The following is a 14,625-nucleotide window of genomic DNA, read 5'->3' as shown; positions in this document are numbered from 1 at the left end:
CTTCATTTGCGGTACAGCTGGATTCATTTGTTACTATTTGTGTTCCATTTGGGTACCTGGATACATAGAGGCTGATTTTCATTATTATTTATTTGGGAGGTATGTGAAACCTTACTGTAGTTTTAAGAGTCAGAGCGATATGAAAAGGCATTCTCAGAAAAGTGTGACTCCTATGAAATGTGATCCCTTGTATAGTGTTTCATTCCCTCATTCTTTCTACCCCATTCCCACTCACCCCCCATAGCTTACCAATTTCATTACTTTCTGGCTTATTTTTCCATATCTCTTTTTCCACAGATATGTTTTCTTATACATTGATTGCATTTGAATGTCTTTTTGTGGTACCAGGCAGTTTGAAAGCTGTTTGGTGATTTTTCTCTCTTAAGGGCATTGTTCATTATTGGTATATTCTTACCACTAATGTATTAGAAAGCTAATGAAACTATTTTCTTTCTTGAAAATTTCTTTTGGGATTTTTTCTGGAATGAAAATGAGAATATGAATTTTGAAGGTCTCATTAGCACTGAACTGTCTATTCCTTAAAAAGATTTGTCTAAAAAATGGTAACATAAAACAAGCAGCAATGTTTTTCAAGTTTTAACCTGTTTTATATATATATATATATATATATATATTAGCAAAATACTTAATATTTTTCTTTCTCCTTAATTGAATTTGAATTATTTCAAGTGTCAATGAGAGCTGCTAGCCTGTTAGATGAACTATGTACTTTTTGCTTCTGGAAGTCTTGCAGAATACCTTTTCTTTTACACAAAGTAAAACAAATCATGTTCCCAAGTCTGTTGAATAGTGCAGTGGTGCATTTCACTGTGTGCTCTTTTTCTTTCCAAATCCTCTGCAGGCATTTGGGCAGTCCTTCTCTATCCACCGTAAGGTTGCTGAGGATGGAGAGACTCGGGAGGAAACACTTCTGCAGGAGTCAGCATCGAAGGAAGCTTACTATCTGGGGAAGATCTTGGAGATGCAGAACGAACTGAAACAGAGCCGGGCTGTGGTGGCCAACGTGCAGGCAGAAAATGAGAGGCTCACAGCCGTCGTGCAGGATCTGAAGGAGGTAAACAAACAACAAACATATTCCCTTTGAGAGAGCTGTGGGAGAGAGAACTAAGATGAAATTCTTCCTAGGAGAGAGGAATAAAACTTTTTCTCTAATCAGAGGAGCTGTATTAAACAAGAAGCACTTGATGCCAATGCTAGCAATTTTTCTGCTTTTTTAGTGAAATGACAGCTTGTTCTGAGATGAGCTTTTCTCTCTCTTATTGTTCGTTAAGAATTAAAGTCTATTTATTGAGTACTTAGGAATTGGCCTTGCTATTTCTGCAGAGGTGTTTAAAAAATACAGTGACCCTAAGGTCACTTCCTCCCTTTTACCTGTTTCAATACAATGTGGAGAGGAACGGTTGGCTGTTGTGATCGGTGTCAGCACTAATTCAAAATGAATGTGGTGTTAGACTCCTCACTGGGGAGAGAGATCCTGGGGGAGTGTTCTGAGGGGTCTTAGAGTCTGGTGATGCAGAACCATAAACTCTTCTTCTGGCTGTAGACAAGCAGCAAATTATAGCTGGTATGAATCAGGTTAGGAGCCTTCTTCAGTCCCCGGGCCCTCCCTGGACTCACTCTTCCCCTTCAGCTTTGCACGTAGCAGCGTCATATGCCAGATGGTTTTAGAGTGGCAGAGTCATTCTGTGCTGGAGGAAGGAGGTAATGTTGGGGACAGAAATAGCCAAAAGCAGCTTCATCCACCAAACCCTTTTAAGAGCATTTTTGAAAACTTCATATTAAGTCGTTCACTCCAGTTTTTGATTAAGAAAGCTATAGAAGAGGTGCAGATTTCCTCTGATTCCTACACCAGTGCAGTGGAGGTTGACAAACAAATACCGGGTCCACTACCAAGTGGGCTCATTAACTGAGCGTTTTTTTTTTGGTTTTTTTAAAATTTATTTTTGGCTGCGTTGGGTCTTGTTGCTGCACGCAGGCTTTCTCTAGTTGCAGTGAGCGGGGGCTACTCTTCGTTGTGGGGCGCGGGCTTCTCATTGCGGTGGCTTCTCTTGTTGCGGAGCATGGCCTCTAGGCACGCGGGCTTCAGTAATTGTGGCTCATGGGCTCAGCAGTTGTGGCTCGCGGGCTCTAGAGCTCAGGCTCATTAGTTGTGGCGCATGGGCTTAGTTGCTCCGCGGCATGTGGGATCTTCCCAGACCAGAGATCAAACCTATGTCCCCTGCATTGGCAGATGGACTCTTAACCATTGTGCCACCAGGGAAGTCCCTAACTGAGCATTTTGATAATAGAAAAAGGTCAGATGAAAAAATTGTTTGATATTGTGAAATATAACCAAAGTAATCCACTGATACCTTTCTCTCGACATTAGTGACATATTAGAAATAAAGTTTCATTATTATAACATATAAGTTGTCCAAAATTTACTGGAATTTAATCAATAATTTACATTTGCCTGTGTCCATATTACCATGAACTCAGTGAATATTGACAGTAAGGTTTCTGCTTTACCTAGTTCATTGTCTTTGCACATGCCCCAGATATAGAAATACGACTCTGGAGACAAAGAAAGGAGCCAACCAAGGGGAATTTAGTGTTGGGTACCAAAAAGAACATGAGAGTTTTCAGGATGCCCTGCCTCATTTCCCTCCACTGCAAATGATTGTTAAAAAACAGAGCCCATCTCCAGTTCTTCATTTGATGCATCTGTATGTGCTGGGTCTTCACCATCACTTGCTTATCCTTTGGAGTACCAGACCTCCTCCTCCAAGTGGACTCAAGGTCATATAGTGCCATAGGCCACCTTCTTGGATTAAGCAAAGCCCAGAACATCCACAGGCAGAGACCTCAGCAGCCATGGGCAGCAGGTTCACGTGGCAAGTTGGCAGAGAGGCTGTGATATGGGCAGCCTGAGGGCCATGGGCACCCACATGCAGGTGGTTTGTGTATAAGGACTGCAATCAATGAGTCAAGCAGTCTTGATGGATCCTCTGAAAGCTACACAGCCCCACTGTGCGCGGCAGCTGCAGCTGAAGAAAGAACAGCAAAGGTTGAGGAAAGGGTACCACAGATGTTTTCCTCTTGGGGCAAGACAGTGGAGATTGATGGAACATCCTCACTTACATAGGCCATGCTTGAGTGCAGTTTCCAATGAGTAGATTTATGATAAGTGGCAGGAGTTGATTATTAAGAATGAGGATGCAAGTTAGGAATAAACTGAGGCCGCAAAGGAAACAAAATGCTGAGAAGCCCTTCATTCAGATCAGTTCTCAAATTTTAGTGAGCACCAGAATCACCTAGAGAACTCATCAAAACACTAGTCTTGGGGCTTCCCTGGTGGCGCAGTGGTTGAGAGTCCGCCTGCCGATGCAGGGGACACGGGTTCGTGCCCTGGTCCGGGATGATCCCGCGTGCCGCGGAGCGGCTGGGCCCGTGAACCATGGCCGCTGAGCCTGCACATCCGGAGCCTGTGCTCCACAACGGGAGAGGCCGCAACAGTGAGAGGCCCACGTACCGAAAAAAAAAAAAGAAAAAAAAACAAAAACAAAAACACTAGTCTTGGGCCCCCTAAAATTCTGATTCAGTGTACTAGGTGGAACCCAAGAATTTGCATTTCTAACAAGTTCACAGCAGGTAGAGACCACACTTTAAGAACCACTAATTTAAACTTCTTTGCCTGGCTTAAAGCTGGGCATGGCGGTATCATAAGGCTCACAATTTGGGGAATTGCTGGATGATCACTTGGTTATAATTCTTCGATTTCTATGCGTTTTCAGTAGTTGATTTGCCGTAAGAGAATAACTTGTTACGTCCAAATTTATGTATTTTTAAAATCTAAAACAGCTCAAGGCAGTTTAGCCATTTGGATTTGTCAATAACTAAAAGAAAAAAACAAACAGGTGGTCAGTTTCCTGGTCTTCTAAGCGTGCCAACAATTTATCTGTTAATATTCTTTCTGATGGGCTGAAAGCTAGTGAGTGGTATTACTATATCCCAGAGCCCTGCTGTTTTTCATGCAGACATTGTTTTAATGTCGCTAATAAAATTATTATTAGCATGTAGGGCTGAGGACATTTGTAAAAGGAGAAAAGGAATAAATTCTATTTCTTTGTGTGTTGATACAGACTTTTGATGGCTGGTGTTAAGTTCAAATCCCAGATTTGTTTTTATCGTAGGCTTAGTTTTGTTTGTCTTCTGGGTATTGATTGGTGCATAGTGACTGGAAGAGAGATGATGAAACAAAAATCATGACCTGATGGACCATGAGAAATAGACAAGGATAACCAATAAAAAGCATAGTAAATCATCAGCTTGACAGATGCTGTGTGAATTTTTTTTTTCTTTTTGGCCGCACCCCACAGCATATGGGATCTTTGTTCCCCTGTCCAGGAGCTGACCCGTGCCCCCTGCATTGGAAGTGCTGAGTCTTAACCACTGGACTGCCAGGGAAGTCCCTGTGTGACTTTAATAATTAAATTAATGGAATTATTTTTATTTACTAAAAGGACTAATCTCTAATTTCAGTAGGATCATTGGTACTGGCAAAGGTGCCTGTGTGTGTATATGTGCTGTGTGTGTTATGGAAGCTTTACACTCATATTTGCACACACATATGTGTGTATTTAATTCCACAGCCAACTTCTTTTCCATATATGGTATGTATAGGACAGTATAGTGGAAAAAATGGAAACATTTCTGAATTAGAAAATCAATATTCTAGTCTCAGCACTGCTAAAAGTTTTAGAATTATACTCACGGTATTTGTCAAAGATTAGTATATAGTAAATACACAATAAACATAAACTGTTATCATTAATAACTTTCTGCATCCGCCATAGAGCTATTGTTGAAATTATCATTTATTATGTAGATCCATATTCTTAGGTTAAAGAAACATTAGGTAAATACCTCTTTGAATTTATTGCCTTGAAAATTCTTTCTGTTGAGATATGAATCAGGTGGTAGGAATTATAGTTTTTTTTTTTTTTTTTTTTTTTTTGCGCTACATGGGCCTCTCACTGTTGTGGCCTCTCCCGTTGCGGAGCACAGGCTCCGGATGCGCAGGCTCAGCGGCCATGGCTCACGGGCCCAGACACTTCGCGGCATGTGGGATCTTCCCGGACCGGGGCACGAACCCGTGTCCCCTGCATCGGCAGGCGGACTCTCAACCACTGCGCCACCAGGGAAGCCCTATAGTATGTTTTTATTATTGCTTTGGTTGTTAAAAACCTCCAGCACTATGTGTCACTATAAAACCTAACTTAGATTTTTCATATAATTCTCATTTTTAAACATTTTCATCAGCCTTATTGTATATGTGTTCCTAATGGTAAACTGCTTTAAATAAGATTTTTAAGTACAGGGAGTATAAAGAAAAAATGTCACCCAATCAAAGAACCGAATCGGAGTTAATCTTAAACAAGTTAGGTGTTAATCTTACAGATCTAGTAACAGGCAGGGGATGGGAAGGGGGGAATCCTTGGGTGACCTTGACCAGCATCATTTCGGTGAAAGCTAAATGAGAGCAGATCGATTGCTGTAGTGCCTAAGCACATATTGAGTAAACAAGTTTGAATTTCATTTTTTTATCTCAACCTATAGGTCTAAAATACTAGAAGATATCCTGAATTTCACTGTACAGCCATGTCACTGTAACTACCAAGAGCACATGGCTCCCTCTTCTGAATCTTTCCTCAAGTTAATGAAATTTCTGGCACAATACATGAAGCTTTAGTACAACAGCTAAATTTCTAACTAGTTGGCAACATTTTATTAAGATATGGCCATTTTATATTTCAAAAGCTGCTTAATCCATATGATCTTTATCACATTTGAAGCTCCATTTTTTTTCCCTCATTGGAATATACAACCAAACTTTATAATCCACCAGCTCAATTTTCAGGAATCGATTATAGCCACATCTATAAACTTTTAGGCCATGAAGGCACCTAGTGATTATTTGGTAAAGCCTACTCCCAGATCAATAATTCTTTCTCCAGTAACCTGGAATGGCCATGTAGCCTTTACCCAGACACTTCCATCACTATGGAGATGGTAAACTATGAGTCCTTCCAAGGAAGGGACTGTCTTTTGTCTGTCATTTATCTTGGTATCCCCAGGACTCAGCACAGTGCCTGGTCAAAAGAAGACATTAAAAAAAGAATGTTTGTTGAGTTGAACTGAACAGAAATAACATACTTTAGGAGTTAGCTACCTCTGGTTTGAATTCCACCTGTGCCACTTACCAACTGTGTGATATTGGACAAGTTACATTTGTTCTGTAAGTGTCACTTTCCTCACTTCCGACATGGAGATGGTAATACTAATGTACGGGTCCTATGTCAAATGCCGTGCACAAAGGAGATGTTAAATTACTGTTCATTCCTTGTCTTCCAGATCCCTCCCAAGGCTGCCCATCCTGTTGCTTGGCAGCTCTAATTGTTAAACTGCCCTTTTTTGTTCAGTGAAAATTGACTCCCTGTAATTTTCACCAACAGGCCATATTCCTAGCCTCTGGATCTACAGAGAATACGTTTTTTTGGTTTTCTATTCCACTTGACAATTTTAGCCCATGCCCAACAGCTTCAAATATTTGGAAAGGACTATCTTGTCTTCTCTTTTTCAGATTAAACATATCTAGATCAATTAGCACTTCCTCATGTGACATGGTTTCAGGATGCCTCAGCATCCTGTTTATTACCTTCTTAGACTGAGATCCAGTGTCTCTTAAAAATGTCTGCTTTTTAAAAACAGACTGTTGACTGTCTTTACCCCATTGGAAATTTTTGAAAACGTGAACTGTTGGATGAAGGGTTTGAGTTTCTCATCTTAGGGTTTTCATCTTTTTGGATTTTCCACTTTGCAGTCATACATTCATTCATTCATTCAACAGAGGTCTCTTCAGTGCTTGCTGTGAGCCAGATGCTTGGGTGCTTGGAAGCATCAGTGAACAAAAAGTCAACAAGGAGTGGTTGTTTTCAATGTTAAAACAACTAAATGTGTTCAGAAACTATTTCCTTCTACTCTTTAGTATCTGTGGAGATAGTGAGCTGTGTTTTAAATCTTTTTTTTTTAACATCTTTATTGGGGTATAATTGCTTTACAGTGGTGTGTTAGTTTCTGCTTTATAACAAAGTGAATCAGTTATACATATACGTATGTTCCCATATCTCTTCCCTCTTGCATCTCCCTCCCTCCCACCCTCCCTATCCCACCCCTCCAGACGGTCACAAAGCACTGAGCCGATATCCCTGTGCCATGCGGCTGCTTCCCACTAGCTATTTACCTTACGTTTGTTAGTGTATATATGTCCATGCCTCTCTCTCGCCCTGTCACAGCTCACCCTTCCCCCTCCCCATATCCTCAAGTCTGTTCTCCAGTAGGTCTGTGTCTTTATTCCTGTCTTACCCCTAGGTTCTTCATAACATTTTTTTTTCTTAAATTCCATATATATGTGTTAGCATACGGTATTTGTCTTTCTCTTTCTGACTTACTTCACTCTGTATGACAGACTCTAGGTCCATCCATCTCATTACAAATAGCTCAATTTCGTTACTTTTTATGGCTGAGTAATATTCCATTTGTATATATGTGCCACATCTTCTTTATCCATTCATCCGATGATGGGCACTTAGGTTGTTTCCATCTCCGGGCTATTGTAAATAGAGCTGCAATGAACATTTTGGTACATGACTCTTTTTGAATTTTGGTTTTCTCAGGGTATGTGCCCAGTAGTGGGATTGCTGTGTTTTAGACAACATATACTATAGATTGAATGTTTGTGTCCCCCAACATTCATATGTTGAAACCTAATCCCCAAAGTGATGGTGTTTGGAGGTGGGGCCTTTGGGGGTGATTAGGTCATGAGAGTGGAGCCCTCATGAATGAGACCCTATAAAAGACACCGCAGAGAGCTCCCTTACCCCTTCCACTATGTGAAGACACAGCAAGAAGTTGGCCATCTATGAACCAGGAAGTGGGCCTTCACCTGACACTGAATCTGCCGGTGCCTCGATCTTAGACTTCTTAGTCTCCAGAGCTATGAGAAATAAATGTCTGTTTAAGCCGTCCCGCCTATGGTGTTATTGTTATAGCAGCTCAAATGGACTAAGACAACATATAACATTTCGTACAGTAAATTACACTCATCTTAGTCTCTCGTTAAAACTACAGATAGGTGGTACCTGCTGTGACTAAGCAAAAAACATCTAAACGGTCAGATTAGATGCCATGGACCTCAGCCACCAGCACATAGTCACTTTATTTAAGGAGAGTCCTTCAGCCACTCTTTAAAAATCAAATTGCTTCTACTGCATAAATAGGTGGTTTGGTAATAGTGTGGAATTAGAAATCAGGATATCTGAGTTCAGGTCCTAACTTGACCATTTTACTAGTTCTGTGATTAAACTTCTCATTTTCCATATAAACATTATAATAACGCCTCTCCTACTCCTCATGATTTGTATGAGGAGAAAATATTTTTCATGAAAGTGCTTTACAAGAAGTAGAGGACTATGTTAGTGTTATTTATTGTTTCACAGTTTGTAATCGGACTTATTCTTACACAGCAAGACAAAAACAATAAATTTAGAAAGATGTATTGGGGTCTACTGTCAGAAGGCCCCAGCACCTTCTGACAGTAGCAAGAAGTAATGGCTGGGGCTTCCCTGGTGGCGCAGTGGTTGAGAATCTGCCTGCCAATGCAGGGGACACGGGTTCGAGCCCTGGTCTGGGAAGATCCCACATGCCGCGGAGCGGCTGGGCCCGTGAGCCACAACTACTGAGCCTGCGCGTCTGGAGCCCATGCTCCGCAGCAAGCGACGCCGCGACAGTGAGAGGCCCGTGCACCGCGATGAAGAGTGGCCCCCCGCTCGCCGCAACTGGAGAAAGCCCACGCACAGAAATGAAGACCCAACACAGCCAAAACTTAATTAATTAATTATTTTTTTAAAAAAAGAAGTAATGGCTGACACCCTGACACCAAAAGAAGAAACAACACATGTTTAAAAGCCAGTAGGCTGAAAGAGGAGAGCTGTCTGGGTGTTCTTACTATCAGTGTAAATAGCCTTTCGTACCTGGCTGGTTCTCAAAAGGGTCACTGCGTTATTTCTCAGTACAACATCGAATGTGCTTACTGATGGGGAGAGGTTAAACTATTTAATTAAGTCATCCAATAATAAAAAAGCTTTTCTTATATTCTCTGAGGTTTCTGGTTGAATGATTGGTCATTGAGAGCTGTGTTTACACATAGCTGAATGAAATTGACACTTCCAGCTGAATGATGATTTTCCTGTTCTGTAAAGGCATGGCTTGGCTATAGCTGCAAAGTTATTTCCCTGGTACGTCCCAGTTTCTACTTGTTGGGAATGGACCTCACACCTCCCTGGAATGATGCAAAGTGTCAAACAGTGAAGAATTATCACTCTTTTAATTGGTTTAAATAACTAACCATAATATCATAGCTAACATTTATGAGAGCTTATCATGTGCCAAGCACAACACTCAGCATCTTACATTCATTATCTCATCTAATTCTCTTAAATTTACGAGGCATGTACTGTTTCTATCCCCCCTTTACAGATGAGGCAGAGAGGCTGACAACTTGTCCAGCAAGCAGTCAGGCTGGTGTCCTAAACCAGGCAATCTGACTCCAGAGTCCCTGCTCTTAACCGTGTTAGTGCCTGCTTATTTGTTTATTGATTCAACTGGAGAGAGCTTTTTTGTCAAAAAGTTCTTTCTAACACTTGCTGAGCTGCAGTAAACAAACACCCCTATTAACATCATAAAGGAATTTGAAAGCAGTTTAACAATATACAAACAATTCACCTTTGAATCATTGTGATTTGATTGTGCCTTTGGGAAAAATAATTTACATTAATGGGTTTGTTTGTAGGATTAGTTTAAAATTACAGGCTCATAGAATTTTTTTAATGTATGTGCGTATAGTTCTGTGAATTTTAACAAACAGAGATTCATGTAACCACAATTGTGATGCAGAAATTGCATCATCCCCAAAACCTCCCCCTGTGCTGTGCTACTCCTTTGATAGCCTTCCCCACCCCAGTCTCTGATAGTCATCTGGTTTCTATCACTATAGTTGTGTCTTTTCAGGAATGTAGTGTAGATGGAACCATACAGTATTTAACCTTTGAGAGTGGGTCCTGTCCCTCAGCATAATGCCTCTGAGATTCATCTAAGTTGTTGCACGTCAGTTGTTTCTTCCTTTTTATTGTCAAATACCACTGTATGGATATACTACAGTTTTGGTTTTTTTTAATCAATTCACCTATTGAAGAACATTTGGGTTATTTTCAGATTTTGGCAGTTACAAATAGAGCTGCTATATACATTCATGTACATTTTTATTTTTATATGAACGTAAGTGTTCATTTCTCTACGGTAGATACCCAGGAAAAGTGGAGTTTGTGGATGCAGATGTGGTACGCTGGCAGATGTGAATGCGGACAGTCTTTGCAAGTCCTCTTCAGGTTGCTTCGGTTTTCTCACTGAAGGAAGCAAGGCCAGCAGCTTACAGGGAAGATGGGGGAGGTGTTGGGGATTTGAGGAGAGAGAAGTGGTGAGATAATCACTTAGAAGAGTGAGTCACTAAGGTATGATCCTAGGAATGAGCGGCTGAAGCAGGTGAAGGTCCCTCAAGAGGAATTCCAGGAATTGAGATCACCTTTGTGCATATTAAGAATGCCAGAAATTGAGACCAGGAGTTCTGGAGACATTGGCAGTGAACCAGGAGCTGAAGTCTTAGAGAAATAAAGGGGAATGAGTTGGAGTTTACTAAGTGACAGTAACAGTGCTGAGTAGTGGGTAGTATGCAGTGTCTATGCCTACCCTGCTGCTACCTTGTCCCCGTAGGAAGTTACTGTTAATTTGTTTTGTTTTAATGTACATTTACTAAGTAAAAACAAAAAATCTCGGTATTCCCTGGTGGCGCAGTGGTTGAGAGTCCACCTGCCGATGCAGGGGACACGGGTTCGTGCCCCAGTCCGGGAAGATCCCACGTGCCGCGGAGCGGCTAGGCCCGTGAGCCATGGCCGCTGAGCCTGCGCATCCGGAGCCTGTGCTCCGCAACGGGAGAGGCCACAACAGTGAGAGGCCCGCCTACCGCAAAAAAAAAAAAAAAATCTCGTGATGCCATGAGATTTAAAGCAGAGGAATTTTAAGGGTGGAGGAAGAAGAGGGTGAATGCTCTGAAAGCAGCAAAGCGGAGCACCCATCTCACCTCCAGGCCTGTACTTGAGAGAGTTGCAGGGGACAGTGTCCCCAAGGGAGAATCAGCTTTCCATTAATTGAGGAGTACATTATACAAATCTGTAAAATCACCATGCCTGCTATAATCCCACATGCTCATAGAGTCAGTGAATATTGATTAAAATGCATGCCTTGTAAGGAGTGTATACATTTAATTTCTCTTTTTAAGGGTTGGAAGTACTTTTTTTCCTATGATTTGGAAAGTTTGGTGGTTGTATTTGTCAATGAGAAATAATACAACAGCTTTTGAATAGCTCTCAAAACGTCAGTTGATCTTAGTCAGAAATATCTTTAGCCTTTCTGAGCTTATTTTGGGCAGGCGATAAGGACCTGCATCTCCATAATCCCAAACATTCTGGGGAAAACTTCAAAAATGAAAGTATATGTAAATGTTTCCAACATCCAGATGTTGGACAGCATTTGGACACAGCTTCAAAATAGTACCATTTTCATTTGTGACTCTCTGCCTTAGACAATGAGAAGGGGCATAAACTTCTGGCCTGATATGACAGTTGCATCAACTTCCTGTGTAATAGCCAGTCACTAAACTAGTGCCAAATGGAGAATTAACGGGAAACTGCAGGGAAGGTCGAGCTAAAGTTAGAAATGGTAAGAGAGCTTTGCTTGGGGCAGGATGCAGAAATGGCAGTTCTGGAGCTGACATAGGTTAAAAAATAAAAATCTGTTTTTAAAGTATTCATGTGTAGTTTCTTTACTTTTTTTATTAAAGGTAATTTTTATCAGTTATCATTCATCATTTTAAAATAATAAGCAGCAAAAGACAGACTACTTTTTAAAATGTGTGGTATATACTTGGTGCATATATCATTTATATATGGATTTTATATATATGGAATATATATAATATATATGGATTTCTTTCCTTTCCTCTCCCTTACTCCTGCCCTTCCTTCTTTCTTCCTCCTACCTCCCCTTCCTCCCTTCTCTTTCCTATCTTGTGAATTAGGGTCAAACACCAGCTTTCTACCTCTTGGAACATAAAAATAAAGATCTGTGCACAATCCATTTTATACACATTGATTCTTGGACTAAAAATAGCTTGATTCAGTTTCAAACTTTTTCTCCTACCCGAAGCTCAGATTTTGCTCCCTGTGCGGACTGGGTGGAAGGAAGAGTAATGCACAATCAGCATTTCTGCTAGAATGCTTAGTGGACAATTTTAATCTTTTGTTACATCTTGACCTCTTTCGAAAGAACATCCTGGTTGGCAGATCTAGCCTGATTAAGATTCTGTTCAGGTATTTAATTCTCCTAAGGGAATTTATAGCTTAATCTAACAATCAACGATACCTGAATCTACTCAGAACTTAATTTCTTGAAGGTTATAGGAGACTTATACTTGAACAAGGTATAAAGAGCAAACTAATGAGTGAGCTTAGCGATATAATGAATTTTGATATGTATCTTGAATTATACTTTTTAATGCTTAATCAACAAATATATTTAAAAAAATACTATAGACTGAATCATACTAGATGCATCAATATACCTAAACTTTAACTTTCAATTTGAATTAAAGTAGAATGCATCCCATAAGAAGGGCTGTCCATTGGTTACCTACTTAAATAGCTGTCTCATCACTTGTTCACTGATATTAAAAGTAAATTAGGGCTTCCCTGGTGGCGCAGTGGTTGAGAATCTGCCTGCCAATGCAGGGGACACGGATTCGAGCCCTGGTCTGAGAAGATCCCACATGCCGCGGAGCAACTAGGCCCGTGAGCCACAACTACTGAGCCTGCGCGTCTGGAACCTGTGCTCCGCAACAAGAGAGGCCGCGATAGTGAGAGGCCTGCGCACCACGATGAAGAGTGACCCCCGCTTGCTGCAACTAGAGAAAGCCCTTGCACAGAAACGAAGATGCAACACAGCCAAAAATAAATAAATATTTTTTTTAAAAAAACCCAGTAAATTAGAAATCGTTTTCTGATAGTTTTGGTTTCACTAAAACAATTTTTCAAAAAGCAGAATTATACAGTCTCTTCTGAGGCTCTCACAATATTCATAAACCTTACTGTCTGCATTACATTTTTTTAAATCTATAATATTAAGGGCTTCCCTGGTGGCGCAGTGGTTGAGAGTCCGCCTGCCAATGCAGGGGACGCAGGTTCGTGTCCCGGTCCGGGAGGATCCCACGTGCTGTGGAGCGGCTGGGCCTGTAAGCCGTGGCCGCTGAGCCTGTGTGTCTGGAGCCTGTGCTCCGCAACGGGAGAGGCCACAGCAGTGAGAGGCCCTAGTACCGCAAAAAAAAAAAAAATCTAGAATATTAAAATGTGTTTCCTAATGGGCCTTGGCACATAATTTCAAATATGCACATTAATAGATTGACACTATTTATGGGCCAAATTATTCCTGTGTCGTCTTGTGGCATACGGGAGAGAGTATCTGTCTAAAAATGAAGTCGAGATTTGGCTACTTGTACAGAGAAGTGGCCAGCAAGTGTTTTCTGGATGGTAAATTCAGTTGTTAGAATGAAAAGGAAGCTGAAAGGATAACAATATCTATCTTGTCCCAACTGCTAATGATAATGAAACTGGGCCTTGAGAGTAATAAAAATCTTGCAACATTATTTGAATCAATCTTTCATTGGCAGTGCTTGCCAATGAGATGTTGTTTTACAACCTTTTTTTCTTTTTAACTCCTTAGAGAGTGGTTCAAACATTTTTTCCCTAATTGCCACAAAACAAAATACTGAGGAATAAGATTTTGTAGGGTAGTGTTGAGCTTGGGAGGATCACAAACCATTATAATATATAAGTTTTTTTTTGCTTCCCCAGGGATTAATTTTTACCCCCTTGGGGGCTGCTGTAACAAAATACTTCAGATTTGGTGGCTTAAAACACAGACTTACAGTTTTACAGTTCTGGAGGCCAGAAGTCTGCAGTTTAGTAGGCTAAGGTGTTGGCAGGGTCTTCTTCCTCTGGAAGTGCTGGAAGTGTGTCCATTTCCTCTTCTAGCTTCTAGGACTGCACTTCATGCATTCATTGGCTCATGGCCCCTTTCTCTACGTTTCAAAGCCTGCACAGCCTAGCATCTTGTTTCAGTGTCATATTGCCTTCTTCTTTTGTGTCAAATCTTCCTCTGCTTCCCTCTGATAAGGACACTGTGATTACACTTAGGGTCTACCCAGATAATCCAGGATGATCTCTCCAACTCAGAAATCATAACTTAATCACATCTGCAAAGTCTCTGTTACCATATAAGCTACCACATTCACAGGCTCTAGGGATTAGGACCTAAATATTTTTGGAGGCTTATCACAGGGGTGATACCACCCCCTACTGGAAATGCATATTCTACACCATTAAGGAAAAAAAAAAAAAG

At 40.9% G+C, this 14,625-nt stretch overlaps 1 protein-coding gene across 3 annotated transcripts in view; it reads left to right on the top strand.

Annotated features, from left to right (window-relative positions):
• The window catches only part of BICD1 (BICD cargo adaptor 1), a 196,842-nt gene that overhangs the window by 84,314 nt on the left and 97,903 nt on the right, over window positions 1-14,625 (top strand). For all 3 annotated transcript variants that reach the window (XM_060165194.1, XM_060165196.1, XM_060165195.1), the window contains exon 2: window positions 863-1,075. In XM_060165194.1, coding sequence (XP_060021177.1) covers window positions 863-1,075 — 213 coding nt within the window. The remainder of the gene's footprint in view (window positions 1-862; window positions 1,076-14,625) is intronic.

The sequence above is a fragment of the Lagenorhynchus albirostris genome, chromosome 11 (assembly GCF_949774975.1).
Source record: "Lagenorhynchus albirostris chromosome 11, mLagAlb1.1, whole genome shotgun sequence".
Taxonomy (NCBI): domain Eukaryota; kingdom Metazoa; phylum Chordata; class Mammalia; order Artiodactyla; family Delphinidae; genus Lagenorhynchus; species Lagenorhynchus albirostris.
The sequence above is the reverse complement of the archived record's forward strand: the minus strand, read 5'-3'. Positions and strand labels throughout refer to the sequence as shown.